Source organism: Borostomias antarcticus (genome assembly GCF_949987555.1).
Source record: "Borostomias antarcticus genome assembly, chromosome: 1".
NCBI classification, from domain to species: Eukaryota; Metazoa; Chordata; class Actinopteri; order Stomiiformes; family Stomiidae; genus Borostomias; species Borostomias antarcticus.
The window spans coordinates 20,156,961-20,178,959 of NC_140234.1; the positions used below are offsets into that span (position 1 = coordinate 20,156,961).

Genomic DNA, 21,999 nt, shown 5'->3' on the forward strand with positions numbered 1-21,999 from the left:
CTATCCAGCAGATGGCAGTAAATCATCTGTTGACAAATCTCATGCTAAGCATATTAGCTAGCTAGACATTCAGGCCGTGCTTTAGGAGGAACAACCACCAAAGGTAATACAACACTGCCTCAACTACTGCAGCACAGCACGTCTAGCTAACATTAACTTGTTAAAGTTTTACAGCAGTGCTGTGTATTGTGTGTTAACGTTTGTGGTTATCATAGCTAGCTAGTTGGCTAACGTTACGCGTTTAACAGTGACTGGCAGTGCAGCACCTGCATCGGCCTGCTGCTGACTGTCATAACATCACAGCTTATCTAGCTATACATCGTCGTGCGGTTTACTAGCGCGATGGAAATGTGCCGATTGGTCTTGCTTATGCAATCATACATTTTGTGTGCACACTAAAGCCACAGGTTTCGGTTGTCTAGGATTACAATCAGATAGCTAGATCGGCTAACGTTTGCCAACTATAGCAAATACTGACAGGTTGCTGTTAGCTAACGCTAGCTATCTCCATACAGCCTCCGTAGCAGAGCAGATTGAGACTGTGTGCAAAGCATATGACATCTAGCTATCTATTTGTAAACCAAAAAAAATCATTATATTAATTTGTCTGCAGAAAAAAAAAGTTGCACAGAAATTTGAACACTATGAGCAGCATTGACGTGAAGAAGCTAAAAGTCAATGAGCTGAAAGATGAGCTGCAGCGCCGCGGCCTGGACACGCGAGGGCTGAAGGCTGATCTGGTAGAGAGACTGAGAGCCGCTGTGGACACCGAGCCTGCAGAGCCTACGGGGAAAGGAAGTGGACCAGCGGACGACCTGGGAGAGGGCTACTCCTCTGGGTTACTGTGTGATGATGCCATTCATAACCAAGGTACTTACTGAATACCTCCTTAGTGTGACATTTAAGGGTCATTTATACATGACCATTTTACCAATGCAAAAGATCATAGCTATGTAACTTGATTGATGATATAATTTGTGCCAACAGATGAGGACTATTGCGAAGGGGGTGTCCATCAAGGCCTTGAGGAGGAAAGCAGTGAAGATGGAGGTTTTGATAGAGAGCCTGTAGGTGGATGTCTTGACACTGAGCCAACTCCTACCATGACCTTCAGTATGCCTGACTTCTCAGCAGATGTTGACGTGAGCAAGACTGAGATGACACATCCTGAGTATGAGGCCAAACCGGAGCCGGAGGAACCGGCTGAGGTTAAACCAGGCGAGGACATACAGCACAGCCAACATGGCTGTTTACCACTGTACTTTATACAGCACTACACCAAACAAAAGTTCCCAAATCTGAAAATTGTGCCTGCTTGTTGTTTAGAACTTGAGGTGAAAGCGGAGGTGAAGAAAGAGCAGGAAAGTGTTGAAGAGCAGCAACAGGAGGAGCAGCAGCCCCAGCAGCAGCCAGAACCAGCCAACGAGTGGGAGGAGCTGGAGGCCCAGCAGGGCGAGCAGGCTAAGATGGAGGCTGACCGATATGGCCAATATGGACGCAAGAGGCCGTATGATGAGGGCCGGGGCTACGGCTACTACGAGCACCGTGAGGACAAGAGGTAAGATTAGCTGGTTATATCATTATCAAAAGCAGAGGTGTAATGTTGTTCTAAGAGAGCTACATCCAGTGACGTGCATTCAATTGTGAAGTAATTTGCCGGTCTTTTGGAGGTCTCGGTCGCCACAGCCCCCTGCTGAAGAAGAGGAGGAGGACTTTGATGATGCACTCGTTGCTCTTGACACATGTAAGTAAGGGCTTTTGCTGCCATTAATAACCCTTAGATGCACATGGTATGGGCCATTTTTGTCTGGGTGGTTGTATATATCTCTGGGATAAAGGCATTTAACTATTTGCCATTTCATGACTTCCTCATTCAAGTCGTTAATAGCCCCTACCACTTAGAATTATCTTATCTCTCATTTATCTATCATCTTTTTTTTTTACTTTTTGAGAAATTTGTTCAATGGGTCAAAACCTGTTATCCCCTGTTCATTTCCTATGGGCATTCCATAGGAACCTTTTATTGCTATCTTGTTTGCGGTCAGGACTTTATTAACTGCACACAACTGAACGGTAGCACACTTCAGCAGACCATTTGCATATCTGGTACATGTAAGTATTGTAAATATTTCATATTTCCCTTTCGGAGAATGTATGATTATTAAATGAGTCATAATTATTTTGCATTACATTTGCAATGGCAACCTCTGATAAAGGAGTTAGCTAGCTAATGTTCCTATCTCTGTATAGATAGCTACATTTATGGACATAGATATTGGTCCTCATTGGCTCTCACTGAAGTAAATGCATATATTGATGTAAATACAGCATCTGAAACAGAAAATATACTAGCTAGCCAGCTTTACATCAAGATGGATAGCTTTGCAAAATGCATACATGCATACCATGCATTCACTACAGCTGTAAATCTGTAGCTTGATACTGTGAGTAGTTTATAGCTACAGTAGATGATTAGGGAGCTTTTTAGGTATGCTAATGTGATATTGATAGCTTAATGGACTATTAGATGACATACTGCTAAAACTGCATATTCTACCATGTAAACATTTCCCTTTTTTCCTTCACCTAGGCTAGTCTGTCAGCTTATAAATATACAGCAGAGATGCGGCTGCAAATGCTGGAAGAGGAAGGTGTCCTGGGTTTAGATGAAGAATCAAAGTGTTCCGAATCAGGCCATCTTGACTATATGCTGGTAGCAGGTCCCATGCTCTTGAGAGCCCCAGAGACTACCTACGGTAGTGAATATACTAATGACTAAGTCATCTGAACAGGAATCTGATACTCAACCTGAAAATAGTCAGTCCTAATGGCACTTTCTGGATTGAGGTTCCTTCTGCTCAGTGCAGGACTCAGTCCCGCAGTATACCCAGGACCTGCCCAGGACCTGCACTGGGCCAACTGTCACCATGTCACCGAAAGATGCCTGGGATCTGTTTGTCACTGACAACATTATTGAAGAGGTGCTGAAATAATTTAGCTCGACAGAAGAGCAAGAATGAAGGGGAAAAAGTGGAGAGATGTTGTAAAAGATGAAATGACGGCATTCATAGGCCTCACTTTTTTGGCAGGGAGTGAAATATTGTGAATTGGGATGTGCCTATCCGGAAACTGTTCAGGGATCCTTTTTATAATCCCATGTACTGGACAAGACCACCATGAGGCTTAACAGATCTGAAGACATCTACCGCTTCCTCACACTTGATGACTAGAGAACAAGACCTTTGTCAAGCAGCAGATCACATGGCAGCTCTTAGTCATGTATGGAATTTGTTCCTGGTCAACTGCAAGGAAAGACTCATCCCCAGTGACTGTGTTAGTGACTAAGTTGCTGAACAGCTGGTGCCATTCAGTGGGCAGTTGGAGTTTCTGCAGTATACAGTACCTAGCAAGCCAGCAAAATGTGGTGTAACGTTATTTTGGGTGTGTGATGCAAGAGTCCCTTATGCCATAAACTGGGAGGCAACCAGGTGAAGAGGTCCAGAAGAATCTGGGAGAAGATGTTGTGCATCATCTGAGCAGTGGACTCTGGCACACAAGTGAGATTTACAACTTTTGCCAGCAACTTTTAGTAATTTTAAGTTAGAAAAGGGCTCATTTGAAATCAATATCAAGTTGAATATTACAATATTTGTCATTGATCATAGCTTTAATGACCTTTCTGATATGCCCAAATACTGTACATGACATTGGAAGTAAACCACCCATGGGTTGTATACAGCTCCAAAAGGCAAACACGGAGGTGGACAATGGTATTGTGGTGCACTGCAATCTCCTTGATGTGGTCAGCGTGAATGCTCTCACCATATTCTTAGCACAGCATCCTGATTCCGAGGGAGGGGAGGCCCATAAATGCTGGCTGTTGTTGAAGGAGCACAGGTCCTCGGAACACACATGAGGAGATGGATGGAGAGCTGATCTACACTTCAGAAGCATGTTGGAGATGCAATGGGAAGGTGTGGAGTGAGAAACGTAGCACTCCAGCCACCAGTCAGAGGAGCTGGCTCCACTCAAAGGTGTCATTGGTGCCCAACTAGCATGGATCGCAGTGTCTCTGTTGTGTGTGAAATGCACACACGCTGTGTGCAAGGACCACAGTTTAACTGTGTGTGCGAAACTGCTTTCAATGTTCCGGTGCAGCTGCCCACTGGAGACTGGGGGTCTCGCCAGATCTGAGTATGGCCAGATCCCAAAGAGAGTGGCCTATTGGGCTGCCACTCCCCGAGGGTGTTTAGTTTAATCTCGGCTTAAGAGTTCGTCACACAACCCTTTCTGGTGTTGGAATTACGGTTGCGGGCTGAGAGTTGTCTCACCCCTTGCCAACCGGCTGGGTTGTGTGACGAATCCATTAGTAGGGGGTAATTAGACACTAGGTCAGGGTCAATTGGCCATCAAATTGTGTGAAAATGGGATAAAATCCTTGAATAAATACATTTATTAAATAAATGTAATAAATTAAAAAGTTGTTGAAAAAAGCTGCTATAGGTTACAAAAATGGTAAACATTTCAAAAATTCCAGAGCTTAACTTTGCATGGTAAATTTCTGAGAAGTTTCCCAAAATTTAAAAGACATTTTCCACCCCTTTGCAACCTTATTCAGACTGTAATGTTTTCACCACCATATTGGTGGTTTTGACATTTTGTTTTGGTTATAGCAGCATTTTCCTGATACAATAGTGTGATGTATTTAAATGTCATGAATAAATATTTCTAACATTAAAAACATAAGACCTATTTTGTAAAGGGAAATGCACCCTTCCTTATACTGGTAATGGTAATTTTGACCCATGCCATGGTAATGTGTAGGTTTCAATAAGCCAGGGGCAAGGACAATTGTGAGTTAAGATGAATTGCAGGGACTTTTTGCTTTAGGCTTTTCTGTATTTATATATTTTACATATTTCTTCTTATCTTGCAGACAACTGTGATTTGCACTTCAAAGTATCCCGTGATCGCTACAGCGGATATCCCTTGACCATAGAAGGCTTTGCTTACCTCTGGGCAGGAGCACGGGCCTCCTATGGGGTCACCAAGGGTCGTGTTTGTTACGAGATGAAGGTACTAGAAAGCAGACAACACCCTCATCGATTTCACTCATACTTGGAAGGATTCATATTAAATGTGCCTTTTCTAGGCAGGCTTAGATGCACACTTTGAACTTAGTGGAGATTCAGATCTCTCTCTCTCCCTCCTAGATCATTGAGGAAATCCCGGTGAAGCAGCTGCCCAGCAGCGAAGCGGATCCCCACGTGGTCAGGGTCGGATGGTCCCTGGACTCCAGCAGCACTCAGCTGGGTCAGAACCATGCACAGTCAGAGTAGTTGTTTGATACTGTATGACAGACAGTAGCACTAATAAGCAGCTCTCTGGTGTATTCAGGTGAGGAGGCGCTTTCGTTTGGATATGGAGGAACTGGCAAGAAATCCTCAGACTGCAAATTTGCGGATTATGGAGAGAAGTTTGGTGAAAACGATGTTATTGGCTGCTATATAGTGAGTAGTGCAATATTATTGTGTTGCTTTAACCCATAATCTACTAACTTTGAACCGCTGGAAGAGGAGAGGCTTCAATGTTTCATGTTCGTTCACGTTCATCTCTTCTTAAGGACTTCAGCAGTGGTGAAGAAGTGCAGATGGCATTCTCTAAAAATGGAGTGTGGCTGGATGTGGCGTTCCGCACCACAGGGGAGATGCTGGCCGGCCGCGCCCTTTTCCCTCACGTCCTGGTGAAGAACTGCGCAGTCGAGTTCAACTTCGGCCAGAAGGAGGAGCCTTTCTTTCCCGCGCAGGACGGCTACACCTTCATCCAGACAGTCAGTCTGGAGGGGAGAACCAGAGGCACCTTAGGACCCGCAAGCAAATCTGAGTGTGAGGTGCGCCTGCCAGTTCCTCCACCGTCTTGATTGCCTCTAGCAAAGAAAACACCCACGCCCTCTATATCCTAACAGCATGTGGATTTGATTTTGACTGGTTGGTGGCTGGCGTCTTTGTCTGTGTGCGTTCTGCTACCAGATCCTGATGATGGTGGGCCTGCCAGCCTGTGGGAAGACCACTTGGGCCATGAAGCACGCTGAGGCCAATCCTGAGAAGAAGTACAACATCCTCGGCACCAACGCCATCATGGAGAAGATGAAGGTAAAGTGTCTGAGGACATTGTAACGTTGTGAGGATAAGTCATTGCATGTGTGGAGGTGTGAACATATATGTTTGTTTTATATATATACGCTGTCAACAGGCTGTTCTTCCTCTTTTTAAATTGTACATTTTCTGAAACTGTTTTTAAATTGTTTTTAATTGTTAATTGATTTTATGTAATTTGTTTATTGATTCTTGTTCATGCAATTTTTTATTGTTTATGTATTTTTTTTTTTATGTTGATGTTGATTAATGCTATGTAATTACTCGGCGACACTGCAAATGAGTACACAGTAACTACTCTGTAATTTGGAGTATAAATAAAGTTTGAATTGGAAGACCATAAGCCTGTAGAAAGAGAGCTGCAGGATGACGGGGTCGTGCGTGCAGGTGATGGGCCTGCGGCGCCAGAGGAACTACGCCGGGCGCTGGGACATCCTGATCCAGCAGGCCACCCAGTGTCTGAACCGCCTGATCCAGATCGCCGCCCGCAAGAGGCGCAACTACATCCTGGACCAGGTAGCCCCTCCCTACCTCCCCCACCCCCCTCCTCCCCCTGATACACACCACAGTCTATGTGCCCTGATGTTCACTCTCTCTAATGGACTATTTATTTATCTTTCAGGGGCCCATTGTATGATAGAGTAGAAGAAGCATTGATCAGTCTCTTTGTCTATTTGTGTACTGCATTGTTATGAACACGGTTAATGTTCTCATAAGTGACAGACTCCTTCATGTTGTCATCCCTCAGTATATTTTGTACCTTCTATTTCTGTCATTACATTCAGTACTGCACGTCTTGTGAAGTACAGTAGTCCATGACAATGTAGAGATGTTGAGAAACAAGTAAACTCTGCCTGGTGAGTAAGAAAAACACCTTCTGTTGCTATGGTAACTATAACGAGATCCTATTGATAGCCCATTAAAAGCTATATTTAACAGTTAGATGTTGGAACTGTTGAGTGTTTTTAAAATGAATTGACCCTGAAGGTAAGTGAGAAGACTAATCAGTTTCAGCTTTTCAGGGCATTGTATATTCCTGATTGGGCGAGGTAAGTAAGTCTAATGGATGCTTGATCTGACCATGGGAACTGTGAGTATCTTGAGGTAGGTTGTATCTGTCTGTTCTTGTCTATGGCACAGAGGCGCTTATGAAGACCAGGTAAGTCTAGGTAAGTAGGGGACCCCTGTCAGGAGTAGATAAACCTACCGTCTTTTTATGTGCATTGTGCAGATTGATGCTATGACTGTGTAAAATATCCTGTAGAACTCTACCGATGCACTTGACATTATCATGGTCCTTCTACAGTGAACAGAATTGAGACCAGGTAGGCTCACAAGCTTTAAGTTGACTGACAACAGGGTCCATCTCTTGGGCTTATTGTAGATTGCCTTTATAATTTGATTTATCTTTCATACTTTTACGTACAGATTGATTCTTATTACACGGCATTATAATGCTACTGATACAACTTGTACATGTTGACAGATTTAAAAGTCAGTTGAGATGTTTAAGGGGTCCCCTTCTGTCTTTAAAAGTGGCTGGTGGCTGAGGACATGAAGGCGCAGTCTTTGAGGTGAGTCTGTGGCGCTGTGAGAGGCCATTAGTGATTCCAAGAGAGTAAAAACATAGACTGACATCCAAGCCCAACCTCTCTCACTTCATTATTGCAGGGTTCCAGCTTCCCTCCAGTGGAAAGCAAAGCCATAACAACAAGTAAACAATAACAAACGGCTTCTTCTACTTTCTTGTCACCATTGCTAGACAAATGTATATGGATCAGCCCAGAGACGAAAAATGCGTCCTTTTGAAGGTTTTCAACGCAAGGCTATTGTAATTTGTCCCACGGACGAGGACTTAAAAGAGCGAACGTTAAAGCAAACTGATGAGCAGGGGAAGGATGTGCCCGATCATGCTGTGTTAGAAATGAAAGGTAGGACCGCTGTGGAAAACCAACCAACCCAAAACACCAGATCTGCTTTACTTTTTCTATGTTTTTGTTATTTCAATCAAACTTGGAAGATGTCCCTTCCCCTTATTATAGCCCCTGGCCAGTTTTACAAGCTCTACATTATTAAGTGCCCTCCTGAATTTGATCCCTCCTTGTTTTGCACATTAAACTACCCCCTAATGCACTGCAAACCAAGAAGCCGGTCTGTGAAGCTATACAATCTTTACCTCATACAGAAATGACCCAAATTGGTTTCCTTGTAGTATGTAAACATATAAACAAATCGTTTCTTTGTAAACTTCCTAATGTACATAAGATGGCATTACTTAGGAGTCCATGGTACTGCAGGTGTCAGGTGACGGCCATCTTTGGTTTACAGTGCCAGTCCCCCTTTCCCGCTGTCTCTGGTTCTCCTTCTGTTTATTGTTCCTTGTTCCTAAGTTCCCCCCCTCCCTGTATTTTCTTGAACAAATGTTTCCTCCTGGTCCCCCTTGAGGTCATATTTGTTCCAGAACCTCTCTCTCTCACACACACACACACGCACGCACACACACAGCTATCTGCTATCATCTACCAATCCGTCAGTTTAGTATTTATTATTTCCACTGCCTGTGTTTGGTATTAATTGTGATTCATTTTGTCTCCCGGTGGTGTGGCTGTCCTGGTCTTCACTACAACCCCCTCCCCGGTTTCCTTCCTTCCTTCCTTCCTTCTTTCCTTCTTTATTTTCTTTCTTTCTTTATTTTCTTTCTTTCTTTCTTTCTTTCTTTCTTTCTCTCTCTCTCTCTCTATCCCACTCTCCTGTGTTGGATGGACTATCTTTCTCTCCACTCCTGTCTCTGCTCCTCCTCTGTCTCTGCTCCTCCTCTGTCTCTGCTCCTCCTCTGTCTCTGCTTCTCCTCTGTCTCTGCTTCTCCTCTGTCTCTGTCTCCAAGCCAACTTTGTGCTTCCTGAGGCCAGTGACTTCCTGGACGAGGTGACCTTCGTGGAGCTGCAGTGCGAGGACGCCAGCAAGCTGGTGAAGGAGTACAACGATGAGGGGCGAAAAGCCGGCCCGCCCCCCGACAAGCGCTATGACAACCGGCAGGCGGGGTTCCGCGGGCGTGGCAGCGGCAGCTTCCAGCGCTATGACAACCGTGATGGACCCCACGGGGCGTACCAGAACCGCGGGAACGGAGGCGGGGGAGGAGGATACAGAGGGGGTAAGGACACGGTCCAGACTCGGACCCCAGATGTAGGCCCTGCTTTAGGAGGGTAATGCTAGAGGGGACATTGTAGATGCTGCTTATGCTTTTATTTTTTTCATCCCAGGCTACAATCGTGGCAACTACAACCCGAACCGCTGGGCCGGCAACTACCGTGAAGGAGGCAGTAGCAGTCGAGGAGGCTACAACCGTAACCAACCGTCGGAAGGAAGCTACAACCGCCAGGCTCCCTACAGCAAGGGAGGATACAATCAGGTACCCTACCTACGGTAACTCTTATCTTCCGGATGAGAGGATATGACTCGAATCCAATTTGAAGGTATATCTTTACTCTAAAATATGATCTTTCCTCAACTTCTCTTGAAATCCACAGAGCTACAACCAAGGGTACAACCAGGGTGACTATAACCAAGGCAGCTACAGCCAGGGTTACAACTATGGCAACTACAGTCAGTACCCAGGATATGGCCAGAGCTACAGCGAGACACCTGCCACTGGACAGACATACAATCAGCAACAGAGCTACAACCAGCAGTATCAGCAGGTAATTAACCAGCTTCCTCAGGGTTTAATCTCATCTGCCAGTATTTTAGCTTTGCTTGGTAAGGTAACTGTGTAAAAGGCATTTGTGAGTCTTATTCACCGTCTTGTCTTTTAACTCTAACTTTAACCAACTCTCTTTAACTTTGTCTCTCATTCCCTCTCTCGCTCTCACTCCTCAGTATGCACAGCAGTGGCAGCAGTACTACCAGAACCAGAGCCAGTGGAACCAGTACTACGGCCAGTATGGGAATTACTCTGGCCAGGGCAGCCAGGGCTCCTCCTCAGGGTCCTAGTAGCCTGGCTCTCCTCTGGAACCCCTGACCCGCACCCCTCTCCCTGGAGATCCACTTCTTATCTTCATAAGTAAAGCCCTGCGCATACACACACACGCACACACACACATGCCTATGTCCTTTGCCTTTGTCTCACACACTCAACAGCAGCCTCCTTGTCCCTGGCAGCCAACATATGCATTTCGCTGATTCTTTTTTTTTTTTTTTTTTGCTTAAAGAATGACGTCTTATTCTATAGCAACGATGTGTGTCTGTGTTAAGTCGTAGAGTGTATGTTCAAATAAAAGGTGTTCCTTCTTGACACTATGCATCTAATGTGGATGTGTGTGAATTCAATTTCCACTTTGTTTTATACCGATCTAAAAGCAAAGTGTGTGTTCTCAGGGAGCAGGGAGCGGTCAGATGAATTACCAGGCTAGAGGGATAGTGACCGAATATGTTTTGTTTGTTTTTGTAAAATTCAGTTGAATTGTTTGAGCTTAGAACACAAGCGCACGTTTTGTATTTCTGCGTAGCTGGCCTTTTCTCTGACCCTTTGTGTTATATTTAGTTACTACTCCTTCAAAAGGAGATTGATTGTATTTTTTTGGTCTAAATCTGAGAAACATTCGGTAACAATCGGTATTCCCCCAACAGATATTTACATTATGACATTTTTAAAGATGCTGATAGTATTTAACGATCCTTGGATTGGCCGATCCAACTATAGTATGTTTTGCCACCTTGTTCAGTAGTTATGTGTAAAACTGTTCTTTTGAAAACCCTTTGTATTTGCTGTTGACTGTTCAGTCCTGTCAGATTCTTTTTCTATTTGAGAATAAAAATCTGATGTTACTGTATGTATATCCAACAAGTTGTTTGTGCATACACAGAATGAATGATGTGTGTAGAGATCTTCCCATTATCAGCATTTCTGTCTTGTCTAAAACGTGGAGACGAAACTGTGGTCAACAGTTCTGTGTAGCCACGCTTCAAGACCACAGAATAGACCTCACACTGTTCCACCACACAATCCCTCATGCAAAGGCACCATTTTAAGTATTCAATATTAAATTATCAAACCCCCTCCAGCAATGTCTTCTGTAGCAGTACTTGAGTAGAAATTTCTGTAAAATAATTTCTCCCCAATCAATACGCCTAACCATGAGTAATACTTTAAGTACAACATTCTCTTAATGTGACAAGGGATTAGAACATCAGTAAATCACAAGAATTACAAGGATAATAATAACCAAGTGGTAACAGTAGTTTCACAGGTCCCCAACTACCCCATAGCAGATCCATTCTCATACTGTACAATGTCATGGATGTCATGACTACTGTATGTTGAGGGTCTTGTAAAGCTCTTCCAGATTTGAGAGAAGCTTAGCACCAGAGAAGTCAACTGCCTCAAAATCACACTTTTTAAGAAACGATACTGAAGTACTGAACTAAACAGTTCAAAAATAGAGCATCAAATCGACGAGGTGAAAACGGGAAAACATTCAATGACGGCACTTTTCACATTTCTCATAAGAGTCTATTAGTCGCACTTCGACTGTGAAACCCTGTCTGTCTGACACAGTACAGAATGTCCAGGTGAGTTCATGTCCATACATGTGTGTGTATGCAATTGTGTGTGTGAGTGTGAGAGGCAGGCCATCCAGTGTGTTCTGCTCAGTCAGGCTCCCTGCTCTTGTCTCTGTGCAGTTGCAATTCCTCCATCTTCTCCAAGACGGCTACTGGCATGGAGGACCCTCTGGCCTGGTAAAAGCACAGAGAAGAGGCTGAAACTCCACAGAATAGGCTAATGCTAATTCAACACGTGTGCATTGTCTTGAACTTACACCGTAGTGCTTTGAGCTCGTCTTACCCTCTCTGTAGGGGGTCTGTGTGTGTTGGCGTCTTCTCCACTCCTCTCGACCGGGGTCCAGACCCCCGGGTCTGTTTGAGTGGAACAGTCCAAGAGCGCTGGGTCCCGTGCATGATTCTTCACAGTGGAATGGCTCCTGTTGTGATCTGATTCATTACAGGCACCTTGAGGGAAAACGAAGGTTTCCTCCTCCGAACCTGATACGAAACACACACACACACACACACATACACACACAGATATCGTTGTAGATGAGGTCATTCAAAGGTATTAAAGGGCGATGCCAATGTGTGTTGGAGGACGGTTTGAGGAGGAGGAGGAAATGAGGATGACTTACTGCTCCAGCTGCTGGCCTTGCTTTTGAAATCTGGCGCTGGAGTGCAGGGACAGGAGCCGCCAGAAACCTTATGTTTCTTCATGCACTCCATCCCCACAAGGTCCTTGCAGTGCTTGTGGCAGTTCACCCCGCAGTCTGAGAGAGAAGAGGGGGGGGGGGGAGGGGGTGCTCAGATTTGGCAGCGAGGTAAGAAAAAAAGAAGAAAGAATCTCTGTTGCCATCAGAGTATGATGAAACACAGATGAGGCGTGTCACCTTTACAGTGGTAGCCTGGCTTGATGACTCCCCACAGCTACGAGAGAGCAGACACAGCAGAATGGGTGAGTCACAGGAGGGTGTACAGACCCGCTGACATCAGGCAAAACCACATTAATGAAGGAACCATCAATCATTATAGTAAAAGTACACTCACAAAGCCTCCACAGGTGTCACAGAACGTAGGCCTTTTGTAGGTGGTTTCGTGAAAGTTATGCACATTGCTGAAGTTTAATCCGAGTTTGGCACACACCGACATTCCCCTGATGAAATAAGACGTGATTTCCTCACGACTGATTTCCCCTTCCCTGGAGCGGCGCGTACAGAGGGAAAGAAGGAAGTGGGGTGGGTGAATGACTAAGGGTCAGTTATTGGTTGATTGCGCTCTTTTGAAGTATCAGAGTTGTTCTTTCTGTGTTTGGAACTAACCCTATGTGCTATCAGCTCCCATTCCGGCTTTCTCACCTATCACTTTCATGAGTGCAGAAGGAGAAAGGGAAGTTGGCTGCTATTTTCTCAAAGTCCTCCAGGGAGATGTAGCCGTTCTGATTCAGGTCGTAGTTCTTCATAATGGACTACAGGGGGCAACGGTGCGATTAGAGAGCTGGTTTCACAAACGCCCCAGTCAAAGTTTGGCAGTTCTGCTTCGGCCTGCTTGGTTATGAGGAAGTGAAAACCCGAGACACGCAGACACAGGGTTCCATACTCACATCCACCATCTGCTTGACGTGTTTAGAGATGGTGGCAGGATCCAGCCTTGGGGTACCCCCTGACCCCCACTCTGCCACCGCGGGAGGTTTGACTGGAGCTGCAGACTGAGGCTAGAGAGAGAAAGAGAGAGAAGGGAGAGAGAGAGCGAGAGAAAGAGAGAGGGAGTGAGAGAGAAAGAAACAGAGAGAGAGAAAAACAGAGAGTGAGAGACATAAGGGAAGAATCACCCATCAGATAACACATGTACGCCCTGCCCTGCCTTTTTTGTGGTACACTTTGATGTAAGTCTGTGTTTGCCGGTTGTGCCATATGTTTCACACCCACAGAGTATGGAGACGTCCCTGCTTGTATGAAAAGAGGCCAAGACCAAGGTGAGGTGGCTGAAGATAAAGATACATTTGAAAATCCTGTGCTACTAACCTGGTTCTTGGGTTCCTTGGTGTAGGAGAGGTCGTAGATCTCATCCTCTGTGTAGTATAGGTCCAGAGACAGCTGACGATACATTTAAAAAAAGGTCAACTCCGGTTCTCAATGCACCACAATACTGCCGCTAGCTGACAAAACGCCGCGGAGCTGCCTCGCTCACCGTGAGGAGATGCAGCAGGTCCTTGTTGGCTTCGAAGGGTGGGTTGCAGCCGTGGAGAGCCAGCAGGTCGCTGATGTTGCTGTAGAGGTGCTGCAGCTTGCCCAGGTTGATCTTGTCCTCCTCCAGGTAGTCTGGCAGGGCCTCGTTCAGAGAGATCAGGTCCTTCAGGTGCACGCCCAGGATGGGCACCTTGAAGCCCACGCACTCGTTGTACACCCGCCGGTAGTTGCTGTAGTTGCTGCTGGAGGACAGCAGCTCTGTCATCTCACTCAGAGCCTGGCGGAGGACAGACAGGGAGAGCAGGGGACCACGGTTGATGCCGCCGTCTCGTTCACTACGGAAGTCTCACAGAGCTCACAGTTGGCCGCTAGTGATAAGGGTTTAGAATGGGTTAAAGGGGAGGACTGACGAGTCAAAGGCGACAATCGGTGTTGACAGAGTCGGCGTTGCCAGTGTATCGTATCGGCGCGGCCCAGGCTGACCTTGGTGACGTCTGGTGGCAGCAGGCTGGCAGTGTCTTTGAGCCGGGAGATAGAGCTGTGGCACAGACCCCCTGTCACGGCCATTAGAGTGTTAAAGTTCTGCAGGGCACGAAGCTTCTGCAGAGAGAGAGAGAGAAAGAGAGAAAGAGAGAGAGAGAGAGAGAGAGAGAAAGAGAAGATAGCGGAAATATCCCTTCAACAAACTACATTCTTATACTTCCGCGGCACGTAGCTGGTGTAGCCTTCTTGACCGCGGTGTGCGATGTACGGCACGCTACGTCACCTGGGCCACGTGGATGAACTTGGTGAAGACCTGAGCTCTCTGCTGGGCTGTGTGTCTGCTGAGGATCATCAGCTGCACCCACTGGGACACGCCGTTGCACATCATGACGGAGCGCTCCAGCGCGGGGTTGTCTCGCACCGAGCCCCGCACCACATAGCTGTGATAGTCCAGGAACTGGCCGGCCAGAGAACAGCGGGTGGTCAGGCGGGAGATTGTCAACCTGGCCCGGTCTTAAAACGGCGGCTGATTTAACGGCGACGACCCCCCAGCCTGACGTGACTCCGTCACAACTCACCGAGACGCTGCAGAAGTTCTTGAACTCCAGGTAGCTCAGGTGCTTTGCGATCTCGTCCGGCTCCATGTGATCGAAGAGCAGGGAGACCTTCCTCTTCTTCACGGAAGGCGAGGGGGCTTGGGAAGTGTTGGAGGGAGGGTATCTTGGAGAACAGACCGCGTAGAGAAGTTTGACGAATAAAACAAGGGATGATAAGTCTGACCTTCTCTGGCCTCACGTGTGGCCAGAGATCGAGATAAGTTTTAAGTATTAAGTGAACAGGAAACAGTTGTGACCGAGGGATCGGATTGCCCACAGAAGAGGCCGTCCGTATGACTCACATGCCGGAAGAGTTGATCAACTGAGAGTGCGTTTCTTCAACCTCGGACTTCACCAGCGTCCACAGGTCCCCCATGGTCTGCTCCAGCTGGGGGTCCGCCTCGAACACTGCCGGGAACTGGCTGATCCACTGCCTGACAGCAGCGAGGAGGGAGAGAGCGCGTTAGTACGGTAGTCAGCGCTGGAGAACCATCGCCCTGACACAGTGACACACATACCCTTGGTCAAATTCGAAAGAGTGCTTGATGGGCGCGCTAACCTGATGAGGTGGCAGATCTGTGGTCGTCTGAGACCCCTCTTCTCTAGGGGACAGTCCATATAGGTGGGAGAGTCAAGGAGCAACAGCGGCGCCGTGCAACACTACGACAACAAGTCGACACTCCAGCTACCGTACACACAAACACAAATCTGCTCCCTCAGTGATATGAAAGCCAGCCGCGTGGAACAAAGCGGTGTTTGTTTCCTGGTGTCGGGGATTAATAGACATGTGATGGGGTGCGGTGCGTGGCTGGGACCGGGGGGCAGCACAGCCGGGTGGGATGGCGGGGGACGTGTGATGAGGTGCAGTGTACTGCTGGGACCAGGAGGGGGGCGCAGCAGAGCAGGGTGGGACAGTGGAGGATATTGAGCGAGGAGCTTCTTGGCGAAGGTCTGGGAGGGCACCACCCAGATGTGCATCATCAGGGTCATGTGGACCATCTGGGACCCCCTGAGCAGCTTCCCTTCCTTATCTGCAACCAACCGTTTTCCAGGTCAAAACACACAGCATGAGCAGAAGGAGTAAACGTGTGTTATGAATAGTGTAGTGATTGGTACACTGTTATGAGAGGTTGCAGACTCTTTAATTCTGCATTGGGTAATTGAGAGCAAAGGTCTCAGATAATGTTATTGGGGCAGTCTGGTGATATCTGCACAGATTACCACATTCATACAGCGTACCGTGAGCAGTGTGTGTGTGTGTGTGTGTGTGTGAGGGAGAGAGAGGGGGGGGGGGGAGTGAGAGAGAGAGAGAGAGAGAGAGAGAGAGAATAGGCATTGCCTCCTGTAGGTTATAGTTCCTGGGGTGGGACAGTCTGATGAAACAAAGTGTGATTGTGTGACTCCCCTTTGTCTCACACAGCCACCCTCTCTCTCTCTCTCTCTCTCCCTTATTCTCATCCCTAGTTTACATAATCTGCCTGGGATGAAGTCAAAGGATGGGGAGCGGAAAGGATTGAGAGATAAAGCCAACACACACACACACGCACAAACACACACAGGCACACACACACACACACACACACACACACACACACACATACCAAAGCAGTGTAGACAGATCTGGATGAGTTCATCCAGGCTGGCCGCGCGGGTCTGGGGGATGGGGGTCTGCAGGGCTCGGCTGATCTCCTGGGGGCTGGGACATGTCATCCGCCTCTGGACCGGCCGCCTGCTCTTCACCCCCACAGGGCCCTCCACACGAGACTTTCTGCTAGAGAGAGAGAGAGAGAGAGAGAGAGAGAGAGAGTGTTGTCTTGAGTCAGTGTTGCTGGCAAACTCTCCCGGGTCCTGGCTAATTTCATCGGGAGCCGCTGGCCCAGTCTGCGAGCCCATCAGAGGCGACGCGCCACCCCAGCAGACATGGCCGAAGACTTAGCGGTCATGCTAGTGGACCCCAAGCCTGGCTCAACTCAAAGGTGACCGGAGGTCAGGATTAAAGGCAGAGTGCGGCTGGTAATCCACCCAGCTATACCAGAAGAGGAGGACAGTACTGCACTACTACCCCGTCCCTTCCCTCTTCCCCATAGCCTTTCTAGAGAGCAAATGTACACAGCACATTCAGGGGCAGCCGTTACAAAGGCTGTGAAATAGCCTCGTTAGGTTTTTAGGTGTTGCTCCACCCACTTAAGACCCCTAGACAATTAGGGCGACTTTCAGCCAGAGTGAAAAATGTTGAGTGTTGAGTAATGTTGATGTTAGTTTCTTGTTTATGTCGATCAGAGAGGTTGCACACTGTCAGTGGGTCTAATCGGAGGCACAAGAAAGCAGGTCTGGTTGGAACAGACAATTGACGCAATCTACTTCCCATTGACCAGTGGGGACATGGAGAAATTCTTGTTTGTTGCCGATGTTCTTGGAATCTGAATCAGGGACACAGTTTTGAGCCAGTTTCTAGAAAGGCTACACTGTAAACTTGTCTTTAGTACATACTGTACCCACAATATTCATATACTGTGTATCTCGTTCAGAGAAAGGAGGCAAGCTGGTGCTTTGTCTGAATGGCCTCTTTGTCGCAAACCATGTAGCAAACGTCTATTTAACATTAAGCCTACAGCACAGTACAAATTCATTAACCCCTGCTGCCATGACCGTAAACACATGATCATGATGTGTAATTTTCACAGCATGCGGGTAGCGCCATGGCTAATGTATTACTACTACCTGTATCGCAAGGATTGGGATTTAAGCAGAGCCTTTGAGTTTGTGTGACTGTGAGACACGGCGCGTGTGGTCTGGCTCGATGGCTGACGTGACGACATTACCAGGAAACATACATTGCGGTGACTTCAGAGAAGTGGCGACAAGTTCCCTGAACAACTAGGCCTACATCCCTTTCGCTTGACCTCTCTGTCGCTCTCTCTCTCTCTCTCTCTCTCTCTCTCTCTCGCCCTCTACCTATCTCTCTCTCCCAGTCTCTCTGACTCTCCCTTCCCCCTCTGTCTGTCCTGTGTGGTACTGTACCAAATGTTCATTTTTTCCTTTCTCGTTCTTAGACAGAACAGCACCTCAACAATACACAAACACAAGCACAGTCCAGGGCTTTATGTATTGCTGTAAACAGACATGGACACCCACGGTTGCAAGGAGCCATGCAGGCATGCGATTACTGTTTAATGATCTATAGTCAACCGGTTCAGTTCGACTTCCCCACAGTCTCTGTCCAACAGAGATCTCTTGGAACAGAGGTTTTTCTCGCTGGCACTGGTGGTGGTCTTCGGGGCTGTGTGAGGTAGGAAGGAGGCCTCTAGTCACTAGTGTGTTAACCACAACGCACTACGCCAGCCTCCAGCCTCAGTATCCGGCCTCAGCACCCAGGCCCGGCCTCAGCCTCTGGGCCTGCTAGCCTGACCAGCTGGGCCCCTTCCTCCTCGCCTCATTACGCTGGCTCCTGAGCCCAAAACACCCACTCAGAGCAGGGCACACCAACAGCAAACACACACCATCATAATATAACTCTCTCTCTCTCTCCAGCCAAGATCTTTGATAGAGTGAGAGTCTGGGGCAGCCAAGACTACGTACTGTAGAATATGATAAGTGTCACTCCAGATGTTAACCGGCATGCATATGTGCATGTTAAAAGTATTCTATCGTTTCTCATCTCTTCGCATGCACCAGCTCAGCTAGTGGGAACCCAGCGGCAGCGTTTGGGTTGATTCCCATGCAAATTCAACACACAATCAAGCCCTGTCTACTGTCTACTTGGCCATTTGCATTCACCTGTTCCTAGAATGAGTCTGGCTACTGAGAGCTGTGTCAATAAAACAATGCTCCCTCTATCTCTTGCCACACACACACACACGCGCGCACACACACGAGCTTGTGAAACTCAACCTATTTCACAGGCCTGGTTCTGTCTCTGAGAAATTACACACTACCACAGACATCATTACACCTCATTTGTCAGCTTCTACCACAGGTGAAACATTGGAGGAGAGGCGGTGAATGGAACAGGTCCGGGGTCAGAGTTCAGGTTCCCAGGTTAAGGCCTCGTATACTGATCCACAGTCCAGACCTCCATCCCTTCTGCGTCCTCCGTCTCCCACATGCTCCCTCTTCCTCCGTCCGTCTCTATTCATGTCATTCACAAAACAACTTCTCCTTTTTTTCCTTTGGAAACCTAACCACCCCCCCCCCCCCCCACCCACCCACCCCCCGCCCGGTATTTCAGTCACAGTTCCTGGCCAGGGATGTACTTCCCCCCTCCTTTTTCACACACGCACACACGCACGCATACACACACACGCACACACACACACACACGCACACACTGGTGGGGGACATGCAAATTCCTCCCTTTCTCTCATTAATTGATTAATTGATGCCAGAGTTGTTTTGAAGGACTTGTTTGTGTGCATGCTTTCTCTCTCTCTCTCTCTCTCTCTCTCTCTCTCTCTCTCTCTCTCTCTCTCATTCTTTCCCTTTTCCCTCCCTCAACGTGGACCTCCCTGTATCATTTTGAATCACTTCTAAAGAGGTTATCAACCCAATGGTTTACTACAGACTCCTGCCACAGCTCCTTTAAAAATGGTTGAGTCTTTAGTGGATGACTGATGATGCTTTTATCTGTCTGTCTTAACGCGCCCACACAAACCCTTATTTCCATGCAACCTGATCTGGGCTGACAACTACAGCAGTGAAAAAAACTCATGCAAACCATGTTCTACAGTCTCTATTATTAGCTAACACACTTCTCTGGAAACAGAATCTACCTTATGTAAAGAGGTGTTGAAAATAATGTTTGTGTTCATCTGAGACATCAATATTAATCGACTTCCATCACTTTGAGATGATCACTTTGAGTAGATCCCTATTTAACATCATTGTCCGGGGGCATGCTCCTATCACAGAAATATATACATAAGCATACAGCATTAATTAACTAATTAACAATTAATTATTAATGACCCTTACAAACTCCCAACAAAGACCGATCTTGTAGGTTACTGTATTGAGGCCCAGATCCTAACTCCAGGAGAATGAAGACACCAGTCGAGTAAACCATAACCCCTATACCGTGCAAAGGTGAGCAGACAGTCCTAGATATCTCTAAAATGTCAGTGCATGTTTGTGTGCAGTAGACACAACCCATGAGAGCTTGTAACCACAGTGAGCCATTTCCCAGTCATATGTAGGCCAAGCACAAACTTTGTACAGTCCTCTAAAACTGTGACTACAGCATGTGAAAATACAAAAACTGCAGGTCTGGCAATCATGCTTTTCAGTGCATGTCACTCTCATGTCATTGAGTAGATTCAAATTAACTCAACTTAAACTGCTCTGCTTCTGTTTGCTATAGAGAATGGAAAACAAAACCAACCAGCCAATCGCCTTTGGCTTCTCAAGAAACTTGATACAAACCACAGAGCCTAGTTTCAGATAACCACAAGTTCACACTGCTGCATGACTGTACAAACTGGCGCTGTTAGCAGGGTGCAGACAGCATATTTGAATAGTTCAGTCAGACTCTCACTTTCTCAGTGCTCCTCTTACCTCTTGCTCTTGTGCATTGCGAAGGTCCTCTCCATGGCTCTCCTCCTCCACTGCCAGTCCCCAGGGGCATCTGTGTGTCTTGGCACCCTACAGCTCCATGGCTAACCCCACTCCTCCTCCCTGGTCGTCCTCCGTGTGCCCTGGCCCAGCGGACACAGGGCTGAGACCTGCCGGGTGAGGGCTGCTCACCTAACTGTCAATTCCAAACCTCAAACTGAAAACCACCCGCTTCTGACACTCGACCGTGTCTGTCTGTCTGTCTGTCTGTCTATCTGTCTGTCTCTCTTTCTCTCTGAAGGACATGTGTGGTCTGTCAACCACAAAATAAAAGTTGAAAACAACACTAGTTCAACATAAAAAAAAAGACATGAGACTGAGGATCAAAGTACATCACTAAGATACTAATGTAACAGCCTACTGTACCAGTCCTTCAACATAAACAAGTCAGCATCTTAAATGGAGGAACTGGCTCTGACAGATAGGGGAACTCTCATCAGTGCGTGTGTGTGGCTGTATGTGCGTGTGTGTGTGTGTGAAAGGGGGAGGGGAGAGGAGTGGAAAACGCTTACAAGAAAGAGAGAGAGCAGAGAACAAAAATGAAGTACCAACAGAGGAAGGAGGAGGAGAGTTTGTGAGAGACATAATGACGCAACAACTAGCAGTGTGCCAGAAGACTAATACTACAGCTGTCTGTCCTCATAAAGACATCTACTCCCATTATCAATATGGATCAAAATAGGAATTCTGTAAGAGGCTTTACTAAGAATTCTATGTCTGTATTTATATTGCAATTACTCCAGTCATCAAATTAGGGGAACATTTTCAAAGAACCTTGTGCAACAGCTGCTCATCTTAACTCATCTATACCCTTACCGTCATGTCCTCCCTCTTTGACAGTCGTCAAGGTCTTTCACTGAAGGTCCCCTTAGCCTCTATCATCCCCATTTCTTCCTTTCTTCTCTCCTTCGCCCTCTTTTCTCCCGCTCTCGTGCTCGTGAGCTGCGACACAGGGAGGTAGTGTTTCTGAGGCACCGTCTCAGTGTGCAGCTGGACACGGGGACTGAAAGGCATCCTTGTTCAAACGTGCCCAGAGGAAGAGGGCACCCCACGGGGGACACTAAAGTCACTGACTGTGGAGGTGGCCGCCGGAGGAGCCTGTGGGTGCGCGTGAATAAACGAGGGGATGATACTGTGCAAACACATTCAGATTGTGCAGGAATAAAGGCTCATATAGTGATTGCCACCCTTCTGGACTCTAGCTAGTGAAAAGGGCAGCACTCGGCAGAGCTCACCTGTTAATGGGGTAGGCTATCCATTGCACTGGTGCGTTCGGGGGTAACTTGATGGGCGTTTGTTAGGAAATTCGGACAGACTTGACTCCTGTAGTATGTTGGCACATTTGACCCCTGGTAGGAGTAGACTATATGATTTGATCAATAGAATGGCGCACGTTGTTTCCCACACCAAAAGGAGAGTCTTTTATGG

The 21,999-nt window shown here is 47.1% G+C and overlaps 2 protein-coding genes across 2 annotated transcripts; one reads left to right on the forward strand and one right to left on the reverse strand.

The window, feature by feature from the left end:
• The first annotated feature begins 66 nt into the window (after window positions 1-66).
• hnrnpul1 (heterogeneous nuclear ribonucleoprotein U-like 1) lies at window positions 67-10,933 on the forward strand. Its single transcript, XM_084443151.1, has 16 exons — window positions 67-103; window positions 614-870; window positions 988-1,218; window positions 1,327-1,558; window positions 1,671-1,744; window positions 4,937-5,076; window positions 5,214-5,313; window positions 5,398-5,510; window positions 5,624-5,890; window positions 6,030-6,152; window positions 6,543-6,671; window positions 7,918-8,086; window positions 9,040-9,306; window positions 9,416-9,564; window positions 9,683-9,853; window positions 10,032-10,933. Exons 2-16 carry the CDS (start codon window positions 645-647, stop codon window positions 10,143-10,145), a joined length of 2,505 nt encoding a protein of 834 aa, XP_084299277.1. The 5' UTR covers window positions 67-103; window positions 614-644; the 3' UTR covers window positions 10,146-10,933.
• An 868-nt stretch (window positions 10,934-11,801) lies between these two features.
• On the reverse strand, window positions 11,802-20,531 carry rasgrp4 (RAS guanyl releasing protein 4; the record flags this gene model as incomplete). The annotated part of the gene is made up of 17 exons (XM_084447539.1): window positions 11,802-11,888; window positions 11,998-12,194; window positions 12,335-12,469; window positions 12,590-12,626; window positions 12,747-12,897; window positions 13,055-13,164; window positions 13,300-13,397; window positions 13,717-13,792; window positions 13,887-14,162; window positions 14,369-14,485; window positions 14,652-14,825; window positions 14,947-15,088; window positions 15,267-15,398; window positions 15,524-15,566; window positions 15,837-15,995; window positions 16,566-16,732; window positions 20,515-20,531. 17 exons carry the CDS (start codon window positions 20,529-20,531, stop codon window positions 11,802-11,804), a joined length of 2,118 nt encoding a protein of 705 aa, XP_084303665.1.
• Between the last annotated feature and the right edge of the window lie 1,468 nt (window positions 20,532-21,999).

Bases quoted from the DNA above. Each gene is read 5' to 3' on its own strand.
- hnrnpul1 (XM_084443151.1), top strand. From the start codon at position 645: ATGAGCAGCATTGACGTGAAGAAGCTAAAAGTCAATGAGCTGAAAGAT. The intron at 5,891-6,029 runs GTGCGCCTGCCA...TTCTGCTACCAG, and splicing joins CAAGCAAATCTGAGTGTGAG to ATCCTGATGATGGTGGGCCT. The intron at 6,153-6,542 runs GTAAAGTGTCTG...TCGTGCGTGCAG, and splicing joins CCATCATGGAGAAGATGAAG to GTGATGGGCCTGCGGCGCCA.